The 22,526-nt window shown below is 44.1% G+C and overlaps 1 protein-coding gene across 1 annotated transcript in view; it reads left to right on the plus strand.

Moving 5' to 3' along the window:
• The first annotated feature begins 828 nt into the window (after positions 1-828).
• The window catches only part of tprn (taperin), a 32,426-nt gene continuing 10,728 nt past the window's right edge, over positions 829-22,526 (plus strand). Inside the window, 2 exon segments of the mRNA XM_030064702.1 lie at positions 829-2,884; positions 2,887-3,324. Of these exon segments, the coding sequence (XP_029920562.1) occupies positions 1,079-2,884; positions 2,887-3,324 (2,244 nt within the window). The 5' untranslated portion in view covers positions 829-1,078.

The following is a 22,526-nucleotide window of genomic DNA, read 5'->3' on the forward strand; positions in this document are numbered from 1 at the left end:
GGCGCTTGAATATATTAGTTTTCATGGCACGCTTAAGTCACACACAAAACAGACACATGCATATATGAGACCTCTATGACATATTCTAAATAATAATAATAAAAAATATTATTATCACAGCAAAACTATAAATTGGGATATAACAATGACAGGAGATAACAGATATTAATTAACAAAATGCCACGATTGTGAACCTCAGGTGTACTATATGTTCCAGCAGGATTAAGGATTAATACTATAGTGATTTTTTTAATTGGTCAGATTAAAAGAAAAACTTGCAATCTTCTTGTGAGGCGAACATCTGCAAAATCATCAAAATGTACACTGAAATATTATGGTCATAACATAGGAGATAAATATATTGCCATTAAGTACCTGAATAACACTATTCAGTACCACAAACACTAGAAAACCCTGTAATTAAAAAATAATAACTGATTCATAAATGGGGCAGATGGAGCAGATGAGGTTGCGGGCTTTTTATATGCGTGTTATTTTTGAAATCATTAACATAATTATTGGGGGGGAAAAAAAGAGTAACACTAAAGCACCAATTACGTGAAAGTGTAAGCTAATTGAAAAACCAATCAAGCTTTTACCATAATTAATCACACAGCGTACGATCTACTTTCACTGAAAGGGTTAATTACGGTCAAACGGGGAGGTGGGGGTTGAACCTGAACGCCACACGGTTGAGCGACAGATCCTCCCGGCCTAGACAACAATAGAAACGGGCGTGGTTTGCGTCGACGGGCGGCGTCCGGCGCTGGGAAAGGGGGCGGCTGCTTCACTCCGCCGGGCCAATGAGGAGCATGGTCGGGCCGCCTGGAGCATGACGACGTGGGTTTACAGGTGCTGGTGGCGCTGCGGAGGGCGGGGTTACAGTCAGCGAGGATAGAGGGAGGAAAAAAGCGAGAAAGCAGAGAGAGAGAAAAAAAGACGGCGGGGATGTGTATGTGTGTGTGCGGTAATCGGCGCTGCGGGTACAGTTAGAGCCGGATCCAGCTTTCCCAAGCCGCCCCAGTCCACGGGAAGACCACCTCCCCGTCGCCCCAGAGACAGCCTCTCCCCTCCCGTGATGTCCGGCGGAGAGGTCCGTGTCCTCCGCCAGGAGGCCGGGCAGGAGAGCCCGAGGATGCCGGCCTGGAAGCGAGAGATCCTCGAGAGGAGGAAAGCGAAGGGCGGCGGGTCTGGAGGAGGAGCGGCAGCAGGTGCCGCGGAGGTTTGTCCCGGTGCGGGAGCGCAACGGGTTAACGGCGAGGTAACGGCGACCGGCGGCGGCGGCGGTGTCAGGAGAGACGCTGGGACGAGCAGCGGGTCCAGCGCATCGCGGAACTACACCATCACCACGGCCAGCCAGCACTTTGCAAGCAAACGCGGCAGCCTCGCCTCCCCGGATCTGTCGCCGGTGAGAACGAACAACAAAGAGCCGTGGACCGCCGCCGAGGCGCACGACCCCGCAGAGAGGACCGGGAGGGATGGCGACGGGCAGGAGAGTTTGGTTCTGCAGGACAGTTTAGGCCCGCTGCAGGAAAACCCTTTCATTAAACTGGAGAAGGAGCGGAAGAGACGACAGGACCGAGAAAACGCCGCTCGTCCGGTGCCGCACATACTGGAGCTGTACGGCAGCGTCCCCGGGATACGGACTATCCGCGCGGAGAATATTATTATCATTGAGTCTGATCCGGACTACTTTACGGAAGCCAGCGGTTTGAAAGCCGGGTCCAAACTGCAGCAAAATGGTGTGAGTAGTTATAGCTCTCTGAACGACCTCTTGGACCGGAGAGGCAGCGCAGTGACCGAGATAAGAGCCAAGGAGGTGGTAATTTATGACACCACGTTAAGTAAGAGCGAGGAGAACTTGAGCACCCTGGGTCGCCCTGATGAGGGCCCATCATATGCGACAGGTGCGGGTCAAGGCAGGGTGAGTCAGATACTGCAGAAGTTTGACAGCAACTATGGAAAGCTGCAGAAGAAATCTCGCAGCACAGAGAACCTGCTGGATTTGGAGAGCAGCTCCAGCAGCAGGCCGAGGCTCCGGCCCAAACCACAGCCAGATCTGGTGCCAAAGCACGTGTTGCACCCTCAGCCGGGCTCACCGGTGCGCAACCTGGGCAGCACCCAGCCATCACCCGTCTTCCAGAGCACCCAGTCTTCCAAACCAAAGCCACAGCCAGCTGCCTCTGAGACAGACGGCCCCCACCGCCCTGCTGGGCCGCCTCAGTCAGTGTCTTCCTTCCGCCAGCGTTTTGAGGGGGGCGGTGGCCGTGGTGTAGTTGTCATTTCCCGAGATGAAGCAGACAGGGGGCAGCCCAGGTCCCCCAGGGAGAGAGACTGGGAAAGCACTGAGGTGCCCCCGAAACCCAAGGTGCCATGCTCTCCAGAGACCAGCCGTGCCCGTGCCGAGTCCCCCACAAACTTCATCTCCTCCAAGGCGTCACACCCCTCCCCTGAGTTTGAGATCCGCCCCTCCCCCAAGCCTGACCTCTCTCGGATCCCTGAAGGGGACACCCAGGCCCGGGCCCTCGCTAACCTGCGCCTGCAGTCCCGCAACTCCTTCACTGTAATTCCCAGACGCCACTCCGCTGCCCCAGCTACTCCGGGCAGCTCAGCCCCCTCTGTCACTGTCATGTCCCCCCCGTCCCACAGAGCAGCAGAGGTGCCCATGCCAGGAGTGCCAACCTCCCACACCCCTACACCCACTTCAGCGTCGTCAAAGATGAACCAAGAGAAAGTGCGGGAGGAGGAGAAGCCAGCGAGGCCGCTCGCCAAGCCTGACCTGCCTCCTTCTGTCACCGCAACTCCTACACCACCGTCCACCCCCACACCTTCACCCCCCTCTCCAACTCTGACCCAAGCCCCTTCCTCTCCGCCTGCCTCACCCCAGCAGTCTCCACTCCACCTGCCCCGTCTCCCATCCGCTCTGCCTCTCCTGCCCCATCTCCATCCCCTGTCCCTGCTTCCCCCGCTCCAGAGGAACCTCCTGCGGAACAGCTGCCAATCACCAACATAGATGATTTTGAAGTGGAGCCGCCCCGTCCCGTTCCAGCTCCCAGCCCTTTGATGCAGAAGAGAAAGGGCAACACCTTCACCGTGGTACCTAAACGCACAGCCGAGCACCAGGCGAAGCCAGACTCAGTCGAGCCGCCCCAGGATGCCTCAGGTGAGGCCCAGCCTGGCACGACTCCCCCACAGGCTCCATACGCTCAGCTGGGCTCCCTGCTGAAGAAACGTTACCCTGCTGCCGAGGAGATCGAGGTCATCGGCGGGTACCTCTCTCTTGGAAAGTCATGCCTCACCAAGACGGGCTCCACTGGCAAGAAGGTGAGAGATGTAACGGTTAACCCGGCTCAGTGGTTTATGACACTTTGCATTTGTGTTTCAAGGATTTCACTGACACTGTGCTGTAAATGCAATTCCTGGATAATCAGTGAACACAGCCATGTCAAAGCTGCAGCACCCAGACAGCAGATTTAAGTGATATTACCATGGCCCTGAAATCTAATGCTTAATATGTGCCAGATTTCCTTGGGGGATAATTAAAAATGTCCTCTAATCTCAATCTGATGGTTGAGTGTGATTCACAAAAGTTAAGATGCTGTTTGTATGTCCTCATGTGCGTAAATTAACAGCACGCTACACTACATCGAAGCCATCATACTCTCATTTCAGTGACTCACGCAGTTTTTCCACCTTACCGTTAATCTTCATTTTCAGTTTAATGTGTGTCTAAGCGTGAGTGGGCCTGCTGCTTTAAATTTCCAGGCCCCATCACTTGACCTGCTCTCGGGCTATGATGCATAAGTGGATTAAAGTGTGTGTTTGCGCAGCCACTTAGATGACATGCTGTGCTTTCGTGTGCATCTCTGTCCTACAAAAGCATGTTATTTGTTGCAGAGCGCTTTATTGGGTTAGGTGGCCCTCCCGAGGCTATTGACTGAGCAATCTCATCAAGCTTGTATTCAGTTCTCAGGATTTGACTGGGCGGTCTGGTCTGGGCCGTCCCACACATTTCCGCTATCATCGATGAAGGAGACATCAGTTGATTTAGACGTTGCTTCACTGCTAATACGGTCTCTTAAAGTGTGTGTTTGGGTATCACAAGTGTTTATCTTGCTATAAAAGTCCATCTTAAAAAATACCAGAAAATCTTCCACAGTAATTTTGAGGAGTGGCCTCAGTGTTGCTGCAGGATGCCCTCAAATTATTACCATCACTCTCAGCATTGTGATGTTTGTTTTCTCTGGTATCGCTTATACTTTCTTTTTTCTTTTTTTTTTTACTGCAAGTCATTAATCATCAAGAGACAGGCATTGATTTCAGCCTATGACTTGAACTTTGCTTAACATAAAACATTTCCTGGTTGCTCAGTTGGCATGTGTCCTGTAACCACAGCAATCCGAGTTTGAATCCAACCTGGGACCTTTTGTCACATGCCGTCACCCTCTCTCCCCTCCCAGTCTTTCGTTTCCTGTCTCCGCTGTCCCATAAAAGTCCAAACATTATTACGCCCGTAAGCAGGTCAGTATCAGTGCTGTTCTCGACTGACTAAGCCGTACAGGTGCACACCTTTTTCTGACGCTGTAAATGCCCAGCCTGTTGGCACGGCCCTGCAGCCTGGCCCCGGCGTCTCCGGCGTCTCACAGACTTTGTCCAGCAAGACGTGCCATAATCCTCAGCTGCTGCTCCAATTAGCAATAATGCCACTGTCTCTTGCTTCCTTCCCGGGCAGGAAACCCGCTAATGATTTTATCTGTTGGTGACTGTGACAACTTAGTAAATGCCCTGAAATCTCCAGCCGCTTAGGTTTTTACAGTCGCCTCGGGCCCACATGTGACGGCTGGTTAGCTGTCAAAAAGCCCAGTGTGGTAGATCAGCCAGCTGAAATCCAATTTTAAATACATGAGGGGGGTGACTCGTGAATATACCCACCCTGTGTACTACCTGGATGTGTTGAGTGTCTGTTGTTTACTTGAATACTGCAATTATGGCCAGCCGATATAGGCATCGATATCATGATATGAAACTAGATATCGTCTGGGATTTTGCAAAGTGTTGCCATTTGCTGAACTTATTTGACTTTTTCTAGCTCCTCTATTACTTTCATCTCCCTGCTTGGTCATTATATGCTCATTACTAATGACCTGTGTGTGGCTATCTTATAAAAGCACCAATAGTCACCCCTAGAATACGGTCACAATATCGATATTGGGGTATTAAGTCATGACATTTGGTTTTGTCCATAAAGTCCGGCCCCAACCCCGATATCGATATTGTAACGATATTGTAGGGAGAGCTGGTGTCATAAGGTATTTACACTCATTAGTAATGCTGACCAAGCAGAGAGAGGCAAATCATAAAACCACTAGAACATTCTAATAAATTGAGAAAATTGCATGTCTTTCCTGTGATGCAGCGTTTAAAACCAGGAAGAGGCATCATTTATGCCAGATCACGACAATCTCTAAAAACCCCAGATGATATCCAGTCTCGTATCATGATATCGATCAAATGTAGGTGTATTTGTCCAGGCCTGGCGTGCACATGTGTCCACAGATCTTCAGAGGGAGACTGGCCGTGAGACATGAGCACGGCTGGGGCCTTTTTTTAAAACAACACAGTCACTGTTTAGGTCCTCATTGTCTGTAGCTCATCATCTGTGATATGTTTGGCCTCCACCAAATTTCCTCTCAGCTTGTTGTCTGTGTGTGCCTTTCTTCTCGGTCATCATCAAGGCTTCACACGGGCCAAGATTTTTTTTTTTTCTGGGCAGGGCTGTGCAAGCAATTACAAAAGCATCGCGGCTCGGGCCCGGCCTGTATAATTTGTGTGGAATTTTGTTCAGTGCCGCTTCTCTGTGAGAGCGAGAGCCCAGAATGGCCTTCACTCAGCGTTTTGGTTTGGGTGGTTTGTGAGCGCTCTTTTTCCACCCCAAACCTTTTTTTTTTTTTTTTCTTTTTTCTTTCTTTCTTTTTTACGAGGAACTCGGCTGAAAAAGAATGTTCTGGACGTGGTGTTTCTTACGCACATCGGGAGAGCAGAACTTGAGAACTTGACCGTATATACGGATCATCAACCCCTTGAACATTACATTTCCAAAAATACTTTCCCCCCCTCTCCTTCATTCTTCTTCTCCTCGCGGCCGGCTCTGATTTTTTTGAGCCCTCTGAAAGCTGCAGATTTCAACCTTGAACGTGCAAGGAGGAGATTGTCGTGTCGAATACTGGACCCTTTCCAGTCCGCTCTCTCCTGTACTCTCGTTATCATTCCACAAGCACACGTTCTTTTTTCTTTTTTTTTCTCTCTCTCTCTCTCTCTTTCCTGCAAGCGCTCTCCTCCATCCCTGTGTTGTGGTGGTTAATAAGGCCTGTCCCCCCCTTTTGCTTCTTGCCTCTCCCTGTGATCTCCTTCTCTCTACTGGGGAAGGAATTGTTGAAGTGCTATGTAGGTCAAGTGCAGCTTCTTGTACTGCATCACTTTTTTTGCATTTGCATAAAATCTAGTCAGGCTTCCAGTGAAATATATAGGCTAGGCTTGACTCAGTTTTCATTTGTAGTTTGATTGGATTGGTCTCTCTCTCTCTCTCCCTCGATTTTTGGAGCGGGCAGAACTGGCGTATTTTCTCCTGTGGTAGACGATGTCGCTCTTTGTTGAGTCGAGATGCAGCTGGCAAAGAGACATGGGAGGGGGTGGAGTGGTTTGTTTTTGAAGTCTCTCCTCTCTGTGACCGGTTATTATGGGAAAAGGCAGACGTACCCATGTGTTTGTGAGCAGAGCCCTCGCAGACGGAAAGGGAACGAGACAGTGAGACACACACACACACACACACACACACAGAGAGAGAGAGCTGTTATGAAGCATCCTGCCTTTTCCCATTTGTTGTTTCTGTGTGTTCACACAGGGGAGCCCAGTCCCCACTCAGATGACTAATTTTCAAATTGCTACCTCAAATTGTTTTTCAATTATGACTCTTGTGGTTAGTTAATGATTAGCTGTGATGGAGGGACTCACGTCTTCATACTCGGGGGCGATAAGCATTGAGAAGTATGGCTGTTTATTCCAGTGGGAGCGGGCCGAGTATGTTAATCTGCTTAGTTCTCGTGAGCCCTTACAGAACCGCATTACACTCATGTCAGCTGCACCTCCACGAACAGTGTGTGCTTTCTCAAATCGTAACCACGCCATATGTCTGCCCTTTTCCAAGCTTGAACGCAGCTTTAAATGCGTGAACCGAGCCCCTTCGTTTTGTGTTTTAATGCGTATCACCCGGGGCGGGATTTTTCATTTTAATCCACTGACAGTTATTCTGCAGAGATGTAAGCCACCAAGTGGTTTACAAATCTCAAAATGACTAAAAAAGTGATGCAGTTGACAGCTTTTTTTTTTTTTAGAATATGTGCAAAAACATACAACCCGTGGGAATGGACACTGAATGACTTTATTTACCCCCGTGTTACAGGCAGATTGTGCAATTTAAAAGGGAAGGGCACACCATGTTGTTTTCTATCTTTTTTCTTTTTTCTTTTTTTTTTTGCTGTTTATTTGATAGAGACAGTAGAAACAGACAGGAAAGGCAGGGGAGATTTGTACTGATTGGTGGTACGTGTACGTGTACCACCACCACCACAACCATGTTGTTTTCTAGTGTAGAGGACATGACTGGAGAGGGACACATTTTTGTATAATAGAGCAGCATTAATGTTGTTGACTCGCACGTCACCCAGTAATTAATCTGTTAGTGGTTCACTCGTTCCTATCCCTGGTGTTTTCTTTCTCGCTAATAGAAAGTTGACTCATCAGTCGCCTCGCAGGTTAAAGTGTGTGTGTGTGAAAGAGAAAGAGAGAGAGAGAGAGAGAGAGAAGGAGGGGTGGATTCAGTCGTATGGTGCACTCTGTTTCCCAGTCATCACGCAACTTCACCACATTTTGACATCATCTTTGTCCACAGGCTTGGAAAATGGCGAAGGGTCTTTCCAGCGGCGTGCAAACACAGAGTCAGTCACCAGTGCACGCCACAGTTACCCAGAATTCCCTTCGGTATCTACAGTCTGTTCACTGCACACTCTTCCGGAGTTAGACGGTATCTTTGATTGAACCTTGATATCGATATAATGATCATAAGATATTTACACGCAAGATTTTTGATAAACAGTCACACTAATGTGGATATGAAGACCAAGGCAGGTAGAGGCAAATAGCAAAACAGCTACAGCAGTGTAATAAAGTTCACCAAATCACGCCTCTTTACTGTAATTCACCTTTTACAACCAGGAAATGCAAAAGTTATCACAAGGTAACAACATCCAGATCTCATCAAGATATTGATATGATATTGATTAGGTTACCCAGCTCTACTCTCGACCAGGCTGTGGGTATTTTGGTTTATCAGCTGAGCGCCTTACATATGTTGTGTGTGTGTGTGTTCAGTACAGTATGCATACAGCAGGACAGATATGCACACTCTTTAAAACTTCATTCATACGAGAGTGCAGACGGTGATTTGTTTGTCAGGTCTTATTGTGTCTGTATTCATCACCTGATGCTTTGTAAAGAATGTCTTAACACGATTTGTCGTTAAAAGAGCTTCATAAATGTATTTGCAGGGATGCACTGATATATCAGCAGGCTATGAATATCAGCCAGCAGCTAATATCAGCTTTAAAAGGCTATATTGGTTTTGATCCGATGTTTTTACTTGCCCCTTGCCCCTTTTGCGCTCATTTTTTTTCCACGATTGTGTGACTTAATGTAACTGCCAGATCAGGAACAGAGTCAAACTAACTTCCTAAACACTTCCTCATTTTACAGGAACCTGCTGATTTTTTGGGAAGTGAGCTTTTTGTGTTTTCTTAATGTGATTTAGAGGCGATGGACTTGAGAGAGTGTTCCAGCTCATGCTAACAGGCTCAGCACAGTACCAGGATTTTTCTGTGTGGAAAGTTAGAAATGCACCTTCCAGAGTCTCCAAAACTAAAGTCATTTAAATAGCACAACTTACATATTTATGACGAGTAAAATATTCATCCAGAAACTTTTTATTTAAGATATGAGTTGCTCTTTCAGCAGATTCACTCTAAACTATCTATGACCATTTATCCATACACTGGGCGCATTGACTATTAGATATGCAGCTTTCCTTTAGATCAGTTATAAGCAGTAATTACCGCAGTATATTTTTCCTCAATATATCAATCTAAAAATTGTTCAATAAAATGTCATTGTCAAATGTCATATTATTTTGCTACAGGAGCTTTACATAATGATACTGATTAGCATTCTGGTTTCTTCCTATTTCACTCAGAAGCAAAAAGTAGGCTAACTTTTAATTGTGACATAATAGTCATTGGATGTATATTGAAATTATTATTGATATCGGCTGATGATTAATTTCATCCTGATACCATTTTTGGCCATATTGCCCGGCACTACAAGTTATTTATATAGTTATATATCTCATTTTGTGTGACTACGTGCACAGATGACGTGTTTACAACAACCCGGCCATAATTTTTCAGTGGATCTGGACCAGAGAGAGGAAGTTTATGAAACATTAACCTGTGACAAGACCCTGTTTTCTCTTGTTGTCTCGAGTACTTCCATCTACAACCCGTGGCTGCCCTCTCTCTGCTGTTTGTTTACCCTCAGTGCCGCGTGTATCGACAGCCCAGCATGTTGACCATGGCTGTTGACTGACTGAGATCTCACGGCCGTGTTACTGCCTTCTGATAACAAACCGGCAACCCGTGACTTGCGTCTGAAGGAAAGCTGCACGTTAAAATCAAAGCGCCCAGTAGATGGATCAGGGAGTCGCTAAAGAGAGTCCAGAGTGTATGTGCAGATTTTTAGATTTTCATTTTTACTCATAAATAAATACACAAGACATATCACTTAATGGACTCGGTGTTGAAGATGCAGGATGCTCATTGCACAGTAGCAAGGCAAGCCATTGCCCTAGATGTTTTAGTATTATGGTTACATTGGATTCATTGGAATGAGAGCGGTGGCTTATCATTTCATCCGAATCACCGTAGGAAAAACGCCAAAAATGTCTTGTGACTTTAAGATAGACATATTAAAGAAGTTTTGCATCTGCATTTGCACTCGTGGACAAAATGCACAACCACAGTGTAGATCCTCCTGGTCAAATATTACTCCACCACAAGTGATAGTTGCTCAGTCAAATTCTTACTTGAGTCAAAACACTGGAGTACGTCCTTTGAAAATAAAAGTATTCAAAAGTACTTTTTCTTGTTGTAATGTTTTGATGATGCATTTACAGAACCTCGTATCACTCTGAAAACACCTGACTCGTTTGCAGACCTGACCACCGCCGGTTTAGTCGTTGGCGCTTTGCTCACAAAATGGAGCGCATGTCTTTTACTTTGAAAGCGGATGTCTTTCTTGCACTTTTTGTTTGACAGAGCTGGATGATGCACTGCAGCTTTTACATCAAACCCGGCTGAGAGCGAGCACTGTGTTTTGGTTTTTTCTCCTGTGAGGAGCTCAGCGTCTGGCCAATCACATTTTAGGAAAGAAAAAAAAAAAAAATCAACAGCTGACATCAAAGCTTTTTTTATTAGTCTTTGAAATGTATTAGAGTAAAAAGTCTTAACTTTCCAAAAAATAATTATTCAAGTAAAGTACAGATACTTGAAAAATGTACCTAAAGGAATACTCCAACATTTTGGCCAAAAAAAAAACAAAAAAACACTGGAGCTGCTGTAATGTTTATTTTTATCCACTTTGATGGAGCCAGGCTAACGACTCCCATAGACTCCAAGTCTTTATGCTAAGCTAACACAAAATGCTACCCACGTACAGAGGTGGAAATGGTATCCAGCATCTTGTCTCAGTGTGGGTGTGCATTTGTACTACAATTCTTACAAAAATACAAATCTATATTGATCCATGTGTGTGGGAAGATGTTAGATAGTAAGATAGTAGATAGTATCTCAAAAACCCGGTCACTTGCTGTGGCTACTTTGCCCATTCAGGCCCAGCAGGGTCGTGTCTTACAGCCGTCGGCACATTCCTGCAGCTCTGTGTGTGGAAGTGAAGGACGTTTCCCTGCACTGATGTTTAGAGAACCCCCCCCCCTTTCTGTTATTGATGGCAAAATGTCATGCCCGGCGCACGGCAGGTTAAAAATACCCCCACTTGGATGGCTGAAAGCTTTCTCTAACACAGGAAGGCCAATGAAAGGGCACACTCCTACATTTACATTGTGAGCTTGTGCTACAGGTATGAAAGTCCATTGTGTTTAATTATTTACCACCCAGCAGCCATTCGCCATCTCTCCTCCCTTACACTTCCTGAAACCTACCACACCCCTCCCCCGAGTTTTTCTTTTTTTTTTTTTTTTTCCCTTTTAAGAGTAGAGTGGCATCCAGTCCTCCAAGTATTTCTGCGTAATTGAAACAGTGCGGCGGCTGAGAGGGAGTGGCGTGGGATTAGTGGTCGGGATGTGACCTGAGGATAGTGTACATACGTATCGTCGCCATCAGGATCAAATGTTGATACTTAATTAACTAAGAGAGCCTTGTTTTCAGCCGACTGATGATGCATTTTTTTGGTGGATTCAGCTGCGGATTCAGAGGTTGCAGAGGTTTCTCTTGCAGCAAAGGAGCATGTTAATCCTTCACATGAGCTGAAAACATGAATATCATCAAGCATCAGTCAGGAGTTGGCATGCTTTCACACGACATGAGGCATTGCAGCACCATGTCTGACCACTTACTTCCCTTACATCATTTCCTCTCATCCTCCTCTGAGTTGCTGCATGGCCTGCAAAAACTTTGACATATATACAGTTATTAAAGCTGCCAGTTGCATGTGTTTACATCTGCTCTCTACTGTTTTAGGCATGTCAGAAAGTCAGTTACATGACTTTATTGTAATTGGCATTCACTAGCAAAATTAGTTATTTAAATGAAATCTTATTGACGGAGACAAGATGTTAGATTCTATTTTCACCTCTGTACGTCCAGTGGTTCAGTTCATATGGGTAGCATTTCATGTTAGCTTAGCATAAAGACTTGAGGTCTATGGGAGTCATTAGCCTAGCTCTGTCAAAGTGAAAAAATAAACGTCACAGGAACTCTGCAGCTGTCTTATTTACACAATGCAGCATGTTTATTTGAAATACATGTCTATTTTTCTTTCTTTTAAAAAAAAATTAGTCATTTTAGAAGTTTGATGGTGGAAATATAACCACTGAACACGTTTATCCTTCCATCTTTTTGCAGTGATCCACACACTGCTGAGGGTATAGGAAGATCTGGCACAAACTAACTTCTTTTTTTTTTATTTATTTATTTTTTTTTTAAATTCCAAGATGCATATTTGAAATACACATGGTACAATATGTAAATAAGACAGCTTTGTAAGGTGTATTTTTCCACATTGATAGAGCTAGGCTAACAACTCTCATAGACTCCAAGTCTTTATGCTAAGCTAACACGAAATGCTACCCATAGGAACTGAACCACTGGACATACAGAGGTGAAAATGGTGTTGAACATCTTGTCTCAGTCCGGGAAAAAAAATTGGAAAGGGTATTTTTCCCAAAATGATGGATAATTCCTTTAACATACCTTATTTATGGAGGTCTACAGCTCCTCCCGTTGTTGGACTTTAATGTGCGCGGTGTTTCCCCATGTTGTGTTTATTGTGATTGCGTTTATTGTCGGATGTCTTCCTGCAAGAAGAGTTTCCCATCATAGTCCAGTAATTTTAGGACAAAATTGAAGTCAACCTAGGACAAATTGCAAGAGAAGCAAACTCATCTGATTTTGTATCCTCAGTTTGTCCTGAGTGAGGGAAAAAAAGTCCCAAGGAATCCCATTGGTGGAAAGTTTTGAAAATCACCTATGTATGACCATATAATACCAAAAAACACCCTTTTTAACACACAGGGGAAAGGGGTTCAAATTTTTACTTTTAATTCACTGTTATATAGTAACTTTTTAATTCAAGGTTACTATATATATATTAACCTTTTAATTCACTGTTTAAATATCTGTTCTGGCATTTATTCCAATTAGCGCATATCAAATCAGATAATGTGTGATATGCATGTGTAAACAGAATAATTCAAAGAACTTGTAACTGACTTTTTTTCTTGTCTTTGTGTGTGTAATCAACTTATGAATTTTTATAGTGATATCTGAAAGTAAAATTTGGAACCCCATTCACATGTGTGTTAAAAAGGGTGTTTTTTGGTATTATATGGTCATATATAGGTGATTTTCAAAACTTTCCACCAATGGGATTCCTTGGGACTTTTTTCCCCCTCACTCAGGACAAACTGAGGACACAAAATCAGTTGAGTTTGCTTCTCTTGCAATTTGTCCTGGGTTTTTTCATAAAATGACACGACTATGAGGAGCAGTAAAGGTCTCTTACTTGCCATTGATTGCATGCAGGAGTTTGGTGTTTTGATGAAGGTGTACTTTGAACCACAGCCTCACCGGCAACTTTGTCTCTCAGCACGACCTCGTTTCGTTGTCACAGATTTCTTCTTTTTATCCAGGACATGTGTGTGTTGTGGCTTTGTTGGTGTTACTGGCAGTGTGCATGTTTGTTTTATGACGACTAAAGCTTCAGCAACCTGCTTTCATTTGCACGGTCTTGTCAATTCAACCAAATCTTCCGCAGTTGCTGACCAGCGGATGGAGATAGACAAACATGTGTACATACACACATGCACAAAATGTAAAATTTCCACACACACCCCTGTGTTTCCCACACAGCCCAAAGCACATACAACCCGTGCGAAGTCCATGTAATTAGAATTCAGCCAGCAAAGCCCTACTATCATAGTCATGTTTAATTCAGTGTGTGTGTGTGTGTGTCTTTAGAGTGCATGAAAAAAAGACGAGAAGATGAAGAGATAAGAGACTTATCTGAGAGGAGAGGACGCTAAGTGAGGGGGGTTTTGAAAAGTTTATAAAAAGAACAAGGGTGGGCGAGTGGTGGGAGCATCTGTTAGCAGGTAGAAAACCACTAACTATCGATATCCGTCGTACTGTTCTGACATTTTCTCTCTGTGACTTCCAACGAGGCTGGAAAATAACCAGAAGGCGTTAGGCTAAACATGCATTTCCTACCAACTGCTTTGACGGGAAACTAACATCATCTGGAGGAGGTATTAATCAGTTTGTCGTGTAAAATTGTGCAACAAGCAGTTTAAAAAAAAAAAAAAAAGAAGAGGAAAACCCACCCGTCAACCAGAGTGTTTGCTTTTTTGTTTGGGTGCTTTCATGCACAATGCAAATGACATTCAAATGGCCTTCAAGCAACCAGAGTGTAACAGTCACACAATTAAAATCATGCACGGTTCACAAATGAATTCAGGCTTAACAAGTTGTTTTTCTTTCCTGACATGTATGTACTGTTTTTTTTTTTTTGTTTTTTTTTGTCAGGTTGTTGTACTGGTTTGGTGGGCTGCGTGTGTGTGTGTGTGTGTGTGTGTGTGTGTGTGTGTGTGTGTACATGTGGTTCTCATGTGAATCATTCATCTTCGAATAATAATAATTTGTCTTCCTGTTTACCTCGCAGAGAGCTTTTGGTCTCACTGCCTCCATCCTTCTCTCTCTCTCTCCCTCTCTCTCTCTTTCTCACACACACACACACACTCTCTCTCTGTCACTCCACCTCCACTCTCCCGTTTCTCTCTGTCACATATCCATGGTGCCTGTCGCCAGGGCAACACAAGCCACGGCCATTCTATCCCGTCATTAGGATTCCAGGATAAGGAAGAGGGACTCACACACACACACACACACACACACACACACACACACACACACACTCCCCTGCGACAGTGTTGACATTGTAGTATCTGTAATTGATGGATAAGTAGTAGATATACACGTGATTAATGCGTGGTGAGAGTAGCAGCTCCATTCATAATATGTGTGTCATCGAAACATTAATCAGAGCTGTGTAAAAAAATAAAATAAAATAAAATAAAAAATGCTACATCATATCTCTAGCACGATGTATAGGTATGTATTATTTATGCACCTGTTTTTCATGAAGTTATAGGCTAATGATGACGTTCTGTATCAAATACGTGCATCGTGCTTATCCTGCTTTATGAAATGAGGGAAGTTTGAATTAAATGGTTTTTCAGTCAGTTTTGTCATATAATATGTTCTATAATTTATTGTCAGATCTCATTTCAAGTCCCATTTATACATTTTCAGTCAGCTCTGTATGGTAATCCAGTGTTTTGTGATTCCGATATTGGGACACGTATTGTCTCAGGTGCTCGCCAGTGCCCAGCCCTGTTAGTAAAGAGGCACCAGTGGGGCTCCCGTGGTGCAGTTCCTCTGTTTGGCAGTCCTTGGATCGGTGTTTGTCTGGGTGTGGATCCTACCTGGCCCGTTCCCAGCAGGCCCTCCGATGATTTAAGAGTGCACTGGTTTGTGTTAAACAAGGCTTTTGTACCTTCCAGAGCAACACCAGTGTCACTCCTCTTGTCTCTTCTTGGCTTATTTTTTTTTTTGTTATTTTGCTATTTTCTTTCCAGCTGTGGTGCTTTTGAGTGACAGGTCTGCATTTGTCCCATATCTGTCGCTGTTTGAATTGTGATTATTTAAGGGAGATTCTCATGCTAAAATGCTTTAATCATAATATAATCATTACCTCCAAGACAGTGGACTGTACTACTTTTTAAGTATTACATAATGATTTTTTTTTATTATTTTTTTGCACTGCAGCCAGATAGTTCATAGGCATTCTTTTTAAATTAGCCTGTTGAAAGGTGTCAATTAGGGCGGGGCTGAAGGTCTAATAGGATGTTACTCATTGTTTGGCTATGAGAGATAGTTGCAGCACAAACAGCAGCATTTCCTCAATGCACATACACTCTCTCTCTCCTTCTCTCTCTCTCTCATAAGTTTCATAGCTCTCAGATAATCCCACCCTGATAGCATGGAGAGGCTTTATTCTTTTACATGCACATGTGCACGCGGCTACAAAGGGCACACTACGAGAGCAGTGACTCACGCAGTCTGCAGGCACGCCGTGCAAACACACCGATTCCACACTTCGCATTTGCTTGCCCACACTTCCAGCCTCAACTGCAGGCAGAAGCCTCCCACCTACATGTGTGAATGTGTTTGTTTTTTTCACAGTTACCCAGTGTGGCGACACTTGATTGCTAATGGCTTGTAGCGCTCCAAACACTTGCGCTTCTCAGAGGGACTCGCTCGTTCGGACTTGGTGTTAATGGTAATAAATTTTAAGAGGCGTTGACTCCTGAGGCCACAGGGCAGGACACAGCAGGGGGTCTCAGCAGGTGTGCTCCGGCATAATGATTTGGTTTGAGCCAGTCTTTTGGTTCACTACTACTACCACTACTACTAATACTAATCTTTATGTGTAGAGGACTTTTCAAAACCCACCAAGTGCCTCGCTCAGGCAGCAAAAAATAAATACATAACACAAACCATGGAGTCAGCATGTTTAAAAAAAAAACAGTTTTGAGTATGAAAACCAATAAAAGACAGTTCAAAGAAAGTTGCTCTCCAGTTAAAAGCGTGTTTCAACTGCCTTGTCATCTCAGCACGCTGCAGGACTGAATCCTCCAGCCAAACCCTTTTAGGTGTCATCTGATTTTTTTTGTTTGTTTGTTTGTTTGCTGGCTCTTTTGTGTGCTCATTCAAAGCTTAGAGTGGCATTTCCAACCGGTCGCTCATGAGGCGTGTCCTTTTTGTGGCCGTTCTGTCTGCAGCCGGCGTCTCTGAGATGCACATAATCACCGTAAAGAATGTCAGCAAACGCTCATCAAAGCTCGCCTCCCGTTCCTCTCAGAAGAACTCGACTCTTATTTTGGTGGATGTTTTATCGATGCTGTTTTATTTATAATGTCGATGCTGGTGATGCAAGAATGGAAACTCATTTTGCCGGTGCAACTACTGGTGTCAGCTAAATTCCTAAAATGCAAATGATGGAAAGTGGCTGCTTGATCCGCGGCGCCTCCACAGGCGCTCTGGTTGACTCTAGTTATCCTGCTTTAATTGCACAACGGAGAGCTACATCATATAACGTGTATGGGTAAACAAGAGGCCGGTACACTCTGTTATCCCTGCTCCCCAGGTGCTAATGCAGCTGGAGCTAAACTCCTTGGCAGTTCAGTGCGGCTGTGTTCTAATATTATCTACCTGGCTGCAGATTATCTCTAATCAGGCACCTGGGCGGTCTGCTCCAAGCAGCTACGCTCCTTAGTGAGAGAGAGAATTCATTTTATTACCATTATCTATGTAGTTCATGCTGTATTATTATGATCAAAAATATGTTAGAATTTGTTTTTCCTTATGGTGTAACTGCTTTTATTTCTGATACCATCCGTCTTGGCTTGTGTCTCCCTTGTAAAAGAGATTTAATCTCAACGGGGATTTCCTGGTTCAGTCAAGGTTCATTAAAAAAAATCACAGGATGGGTCACAGGCCAATCACTGACACACTAACACAAGCACTAGCACACACACGTGTGTTGATGTACACCTGGACCAGACGCGTGTGCACACACCACGCCCCACGCCACCTGCCACTGCTGGAACCAATATAGAAGCGCGTTTGAATAGATGCACAGCCGGACACACCCAGGCGGCGCAAAACTGTATTGTAGCTCCGCTGTAACTCCAAAGTTAGAGCGGAGCGGCGAGTTCAACGTGATGGACTCTGCCAGGAGACGCACCCAGTGTGTGTGTGTGTGTGTGTGTGTGTGTGTGTGTGTGTGTGTGTACGTGCATGTCTTTTCAATAGGAATCATTTCTCACCAAATGAGGACACACCATGCTGGGTGGCCTGGAAAAAATTCCCGGCACAGCTCCCATGTCGCCTATTGGCCAAGGCACATTCATGAAGACATAATCTCTTTTTCTAACCCTCTCCTTCTCTCTCTCTCTCTCTCTCTCTCTCTCTCTCTCTCTCTCTCTCTCCTTCTCCTTTTCACTGTCCTCGCCATCTCCTTTTGTGTCTGTCTCGTGTCATGCTTGTAAAAAAAAAAAAAGAAAGAAAAAGAAAAAGATCTGGTGAAACTTGGTGAAAGAAACTTGCAGAAATATTATTATTATATCCTCATCCCCTTGTCATCTCTGTCTTTTCCTCGCGCTGATGTTTCAATCCAGCTGTAGCTGCTACTGACATCTCCTTTCATTTTGTGTTCAGCCTCAAAAACCTTTTTAATACCAATATATACACTATATATCTCAGGTTCAAGAACAAATCAACTTCTTTCAAGGACTTAATGGATGTGGTAGATAAAAACTAAATATCAAACATGTTAACTGTCTTATTTCAAGTTATTGTCATGTGGCTACCAAACAAAATGTGAAACTGCACTGAAACGATTCAATTGAAACTAAACTATCTAAACCCGTGGGATCCACTTTTGACCTTAGAATGAATACAACATTTAAATGGCTTAAGATGAATGAAATGAAAGATTTTGATGAATATTTTTTGGGAACAGCAGTAAAATATAGCTCTGACAGATTTGTTTTTACTGAAGCACAAACAGCCAAGAGATTAGCCATTTTCTTGCCACATCAGAGAAAACATTTTCACGTTTTATTTCGGAGTGAGCTCACGTGAAGCATCAGCATCACCTCGTGCATGGAGCTCCACTGCTATGTTACGGCAGAAATCATATTCACAGATATTTTATAGTGAGGATTACTCATTCATCACTTTGAAACATGCACTTATTGAACTTAAAAAAAAAACTTGGCTTTTTACAGTGGATTTCCTTGAACTTTGGCTGAGAGTGAGTTTGGGCTTTTAGAGAGGGGCCAAAGGAAAGGGGTGCGCTGGATTTACAACACAAGACAAAACAGGAGCACCATTGCAAAATGGAATGTGGCACAATGGTCATTTTATCTCCATTAGCTTGTTTTCATAATCGTGGGAAGCCAAAATCGTTATTGAAAATAAAATTCCATCAATCGCCCAGCCCTGCATGCAGCCATTAGTTAAAAAAGTAAAAAACCAAATCAGTCTCTCATCGATCATGTGTAGCCCCGTGGTGCAGCCGCGTCCTGAATGGGCAGAAGCTCAGGCCTGAATCCGTCCCACAGCCCGAGGACAGCAGAGGAATCACTTTCGCCTCAGTAACTCCGGCCTCTGTCGCCTCCACCGCCTGCAGGGGAACAGGGGCTGAGAGGGGGACGCCCTGCAGCCTAAATACCAGCCATCCTGCACTAAGAAGAAATTAGTGCTGAAACGATTAGCCGGTTAATCGCCTGGTCGACCGACAGAAATCAAATTGGCTACAATTTTGGTGATGAAATAAAATGAAACCCTTGTTTTCTTTTGTTACAGTAAGCATTTTTAATATGTTTTTTGAGCTCTGATGGGCATTTGTCATTATTTTTAACATTTGATCGTTACAGTGGTTTAAAAAAAAAAAATCAACCATGAAAATAATGGTTAGTTTCAGCCCATATGAAGATCACAGTCTGGTCCGCCCAGCAGCAAATGATGGGCATCCATCAATACTCCTGCCCCTTGAGCAAGACAATGTGCCCTTACCTACTCATTCATGCACTCATTGTAAGTGGGAGAAGCACATCAGCTGAATACCTAAAATGTAAAAGGGAGAGAGAGAGAGAGAGAGAGAGAGAGAGAGAGAGAGAGAGAAGAGAGAGAGAGAGAGAGAGAGAGAGAGAGAGAGAGAGAGAGAGAGAGAGAGAGAGAGAGAGAGAGAGAGAGAGAGAGAGAGAGAGAGAGAGAGAGAGAGAGAGAGAGAGAGAGAGAAACGAAAGGCTGATGCTGCCCTGGAGTCTCATCCGAGAAACAGAGAAGTCCATTGGAAGCCTCAACCAGACAAAAAGGAAAAGCGAAAGACGGCCAAAGAGGAAGCGAGCCCAGCAGCTAGTCTGATTTATTGATAAACTCTCATTTGGCATGGAGTGGCTTCCTCTAAGACAGGATGCCGACTTAGCGGGGAAATGCTTTGTGGGTGTAAAGTTTAGCACAGGAACTAAAAAAAGGAGGTTTCAGGTCTAAAAATAGACGATGGCTGAAACTGAGGGCCTTTGTGGAGTTTGCAAAATAGCGTTGCAACCCGCTCGCAGTACAGAGGATTTGATGTGCTATCATTAGCCATCAGAGAAAAAGGAGAATGAGTGAGATGCAGATGTTTTTGCTGAAACTTTATTTGATATTTCTGGCATGAAGTAGCAGCGTTGTTGCATGCTCAGGTTTGGATATTGGAAGGTGGCAGGTATTTTCTTTGAACATTAAAGGTGCTATGCAAAAAAAAAAAAAAAAAAAAAAAAACAGCTGCTTGCTCTGTGTTTTGCTCTTTTTTTTTTTTTAACATGACGCCTATATATATCTTGTCTCAAAAGCAAAAGCTACAGCGAGGTTGCATAAAAGAAGCATACCTTTCCTCAATCATCTTATTTTGCAGCTCACATTGCACGATCAATTATTGAGAAAATTAAACAGACAATAAAATCATATGCAGCTGGACATTAAAGCAAACACAGAACCGCTTTATTATTCATTCCTATCATTGTAAGTGGATGAAATGCTGGAGTTGTAGGGCGTCTCTGTGAATCCAGTGTTTCAGCTGCTTTATCAGTCTGTGCGCCTTACTTCTCCTTCACACCGGCGCGCGTCCTGAATGCTAATGTGCTTGGCAGCTAAATACTGCGATGACCTCAATAAGTGCAATTCTTTTATTGACTTTTATCAGCACAAATCAGATAGAGTGGCATTAGGGCTGGGAATATATTGATAATTATACTGAAACCATGACATCAGACTAGATATCATATCAATTTTGGATGTCTTTATTATTATGGTGATATGGTTAAGTGTTGTCTTTTCCTGGTTTTAAAGGTTGCATCACAGTGAGGAGAAGCGGTTTATGAGCTTATTTGACTATTGAAGCTCTCCTGTGTTTTCCTTCTTTCTGCTCGGCTGTCATATCTGCATCACCAATGATTGTTTAGCCGAAGTTTTTGGATGGAAATATCTTATGAATGCATGAGAGCCCTAACCGGCGTTCGTTAAATGTCATCAGAACGGCTGAAAGCATCAAGTGGAGTCGTGGGGGAAAACTTTTTCTTCCCCGAGATGCTGTCAAACTTCAAACCTGGTCTGTCAAACCAAATGGAAACAGCCTCAATCGTCGGCCTGTTCCAGCCGACTGAAGAAGAGAAATGTGTGACCGAGCTGACGTGGTGCTCTGTGTGTGTGTGTGTGTGTGTGTGTTAATGCCTGTTCCTCTGGGGGCGGCGGCCTGTAGACCCTCGTCCTGAGCAGTTTCGAAAGCTCTGCTCCGTCACACCAGATGTGTCGAGGTAGAATACAGCATGAAGGATGTGGCAGCGGTCTTGAATGAGTCGCACAACAGATCGAGACTCTTAAAATCGAACAGCCGTTCCAAACATCCTGTCCTCATACCTCCGATTACCTGTAAATATATTTAACTGAGACATTTTTATACATTTAAAATAATTCCACTGCAGACAGAGTGCAGATCTACTAAGGCAGAGATAGACTTTATCACAATGCAGTTCATATATTGAGGTGTTTCTAATTTATTGTCCTTCCTATTTAAATACATGAGGGGGGACAAAATAGTGGAAACACCTCAGTAAAATGCAGTCCAGTCCAACAGCAGCATGAACTATGAGCTCAATGCCAAACACAGAAGTGAATGAACACCTCTATTAGAAAACCTGAGCATGATAGGAAGCAGAAAAGGAAAGTATTAGATTATATGGGTGCACCTAATAAATAATAAAGTGGCTACTGAGTGTACAGCTGCAGCTATAAAGGCTTATGACTTCCTGCTATCAACACGCATCATTAAGGTCAATATTCCAGTCATTAAAGTCGGGTAAAACTGGAATTTGTGAAATGCAAATGAGGCGCGAGCCCTGAATGTCGGACCCCGAGACGGCGCTGCAGTGGCTTGTGGCCTTGTGATGGAGATTAGGGGCAGATTAAGAGCACAGCCTATAGTGCAGAGATGGAGGCAGGTACACCAGAGCCCCGATCCTGCAGTCAGCTGACCTCCTCTGGGAAGACATAGGCATGTGCTGAGTGTTAACTTATGTCGGTGAACTCCTGCTGGCCGCATTGCCACTCAACAGGAAGCTGAAAAACTAGTTCAGTGTTGTTGATGAGTGACATTGTTTGCAGCATTATATATATATATACTTTATATGCTCCATATTTTGGGCTTTTGTGCAGTTTAAAAGCCATAAAGTGATTAAAAGCATACCATTCGTGAGTGCAGCCACTCTCCTTATACAATGTTGAATCAGGTGAGGAGTCTAAAGATTGCATATGTCTGATTTTATTGTTTCAAAGGTCTGTACAAGGCCGCAACACTCTGAAGCTTTTAGTATTTTACAATTCGCAGGAATCTCGTGAGCGATGTCAGAGTGGCATTACAGTTCCATGATATTTTTTTCTCGGTTGCTTTCTTTCTTTCTCGTTTCTTGGCTCTTCAAACATTGTACCTTTTTACCCGCCTACACATATCTCATGTTGCAA

Source organism: Myripristis murdjan, chromosome 12 (assembly GCF_902150065.1).
Source record: "Myripristis murdjan chromosome 12, fMyrMur1.1, whole genome shotgun sequence".
Taxonomy (NCBI): Eukaryota; Metazoa; Chordata; class Actinopteri; order Holocentriformes; family Holocentridae; genus Myripristis; species Myripristis murdjan.